This window comes from Mandrillus leucophaeus, unplaced genomic scaffold, assembly GCF_000951045.1.
Source record: "Mandrillus leucophaeus isolate KB7577 unplaced genomic scaffold, Mleu.le_1.0 Scaffold70, whole genome shotgun sequence".
NCBI lineage: Eukaryota > Metazoa > Chordata > Mammalia > Primates > Cercopithecidae > Mandrillus > Mandrillus leucophaeus.
This window is the reverse complement of record NW_012107586.1, coordinates 3,994,101-3,995,389: the sequence shown is the minus strand read 5'-3', so window position 1 is coordinate 3,995,389 and position 1,289 is coordinate 3,994,101. Positions and strand designations below refer to the sequence as shown.

The following is a 1,289-nucleotide window of genomic DNA, read 5'->3' as shown; positions in this document are numbered from 1 at the left end:
CGGGGCAGTGGCCGCAGCCTCGCACTTGGGGGGCCATTACCACTAGACGGGGCGGTCGGGTGCCTGCGGCCTCGCCCGCACGCCCAGAGTCTCACCCGATCCCATCTACATCCCGGGGAGGGGCCCGGGAACCTCCCAATCGTCCTCTAACCAAGAGTTTACTCCACCTGCCGCACTTAGCCCCGGGGGACGGACCGGAGCTCCCTCAATCCGTGTCTGATACTAGATTTGTCCTCGTCCCACCCCGCAGTCCCCTGAGGAGGGTGATATGCGCCCTCTTTGACTTTTTTTCTTCTGGGTCTCCAGGTCCCGGAGGGGATTTGTGAACCTCTGCTGTCTCCCAACCACTCCGGTGCATTTCCGCCTGGCTCCTAGAAGCCCCATTCAATATCACATCTCTTGCCACTTTTGCTCTTCCCCAAGGAACTGCTCCCACCCCAGCACGTGGAGGCCTCTCACGGTCCTCCTTTCTGGGACCTGAGCAGATTTGGTGAAAGCCACACTGCCCCATGACACATGGCCCTCTTCCTCCTGTACTAACACTCGCAGGAGGGCCCAGTGTGTTTCTGACCCTTTTAGCCCCATTAAAGCTCCTGAGCTCTACGCTGCCTCCTCTCTCTGTTCTTTGCTGCACCGGAACCCGTGGTTAGGGGAAAGTAGGGAGAGGTTCATCTCGGGCCACAGCAGAGAACTGCCAAGGAAGAGGTCCCAAGAAGGAGGGTGGCGCGGGCTTGGGCGTCGCTGCAGGGAGCGAGGGGCCTGGAGAATGGGCTCAGCCCAAGGAGCCACCTTGCCTCACACCCACCCTGCCAGGCGACCCCAGCTCACCTCACTCGGTCTTCCACTTGCCCTTCACCCCACCCTATCCATACTTCCGTCCTAGCAGACACCTGCACCCCACCCTCCCCATCTCACTCACCCTTTCACCCACCCCTCACCCGCCCCATCCCAATAGGCACCCCACCCCCACCCCACTCAAGCTTCCCCATCTCACCCACCCGTCCACCCGCCCCTCACTCCATCCCATCCCAATAGGCACCCCACCTCCACGCCACCACCCATCTCACCCATCCTTCCTCCCGCCCCTCACCCCACCCCATCCTGACAGGCACCCACATCACATCTTCCCTCTCTCACCCATCCTTACACCCGCCCCTCACCCCACCTTATCCCAATAGGCACCCACATCCCACCCCCACATCTCACCCATCCTTCTACCTGCCCCTCACTCCACCCCATCCCAACAAGCACCCCCACCCCACCCTCCCCATTTCACTCACCCTTCCACC

At 61.8% G+C, this 1,289-nt stretch overlaps 1 protein-coding gene across 1 annotated transcript in view; it reads left to right on the top strand.

Annotated features, from left to right (window-relative positions):
* The window catches only part of FEV (FEV (ETS oncogene family)), a 4,050-nt gene extending 3,830 nt beyond the window's left edge, over positions 1 to 220 (top strand). Inside the window, exon 4 of the mRNA XM_011964691.1 lies at positions 47 to 220. Coding sequence (XP_011820081.1) covers positions 47 to 220 — 174 coding nt within the window. The remainder of the gene's footprint in view (positions 1 to 46) is intronic.
* Positions 221 to 1,289: the final 1,069 nt, after the last annotated feature.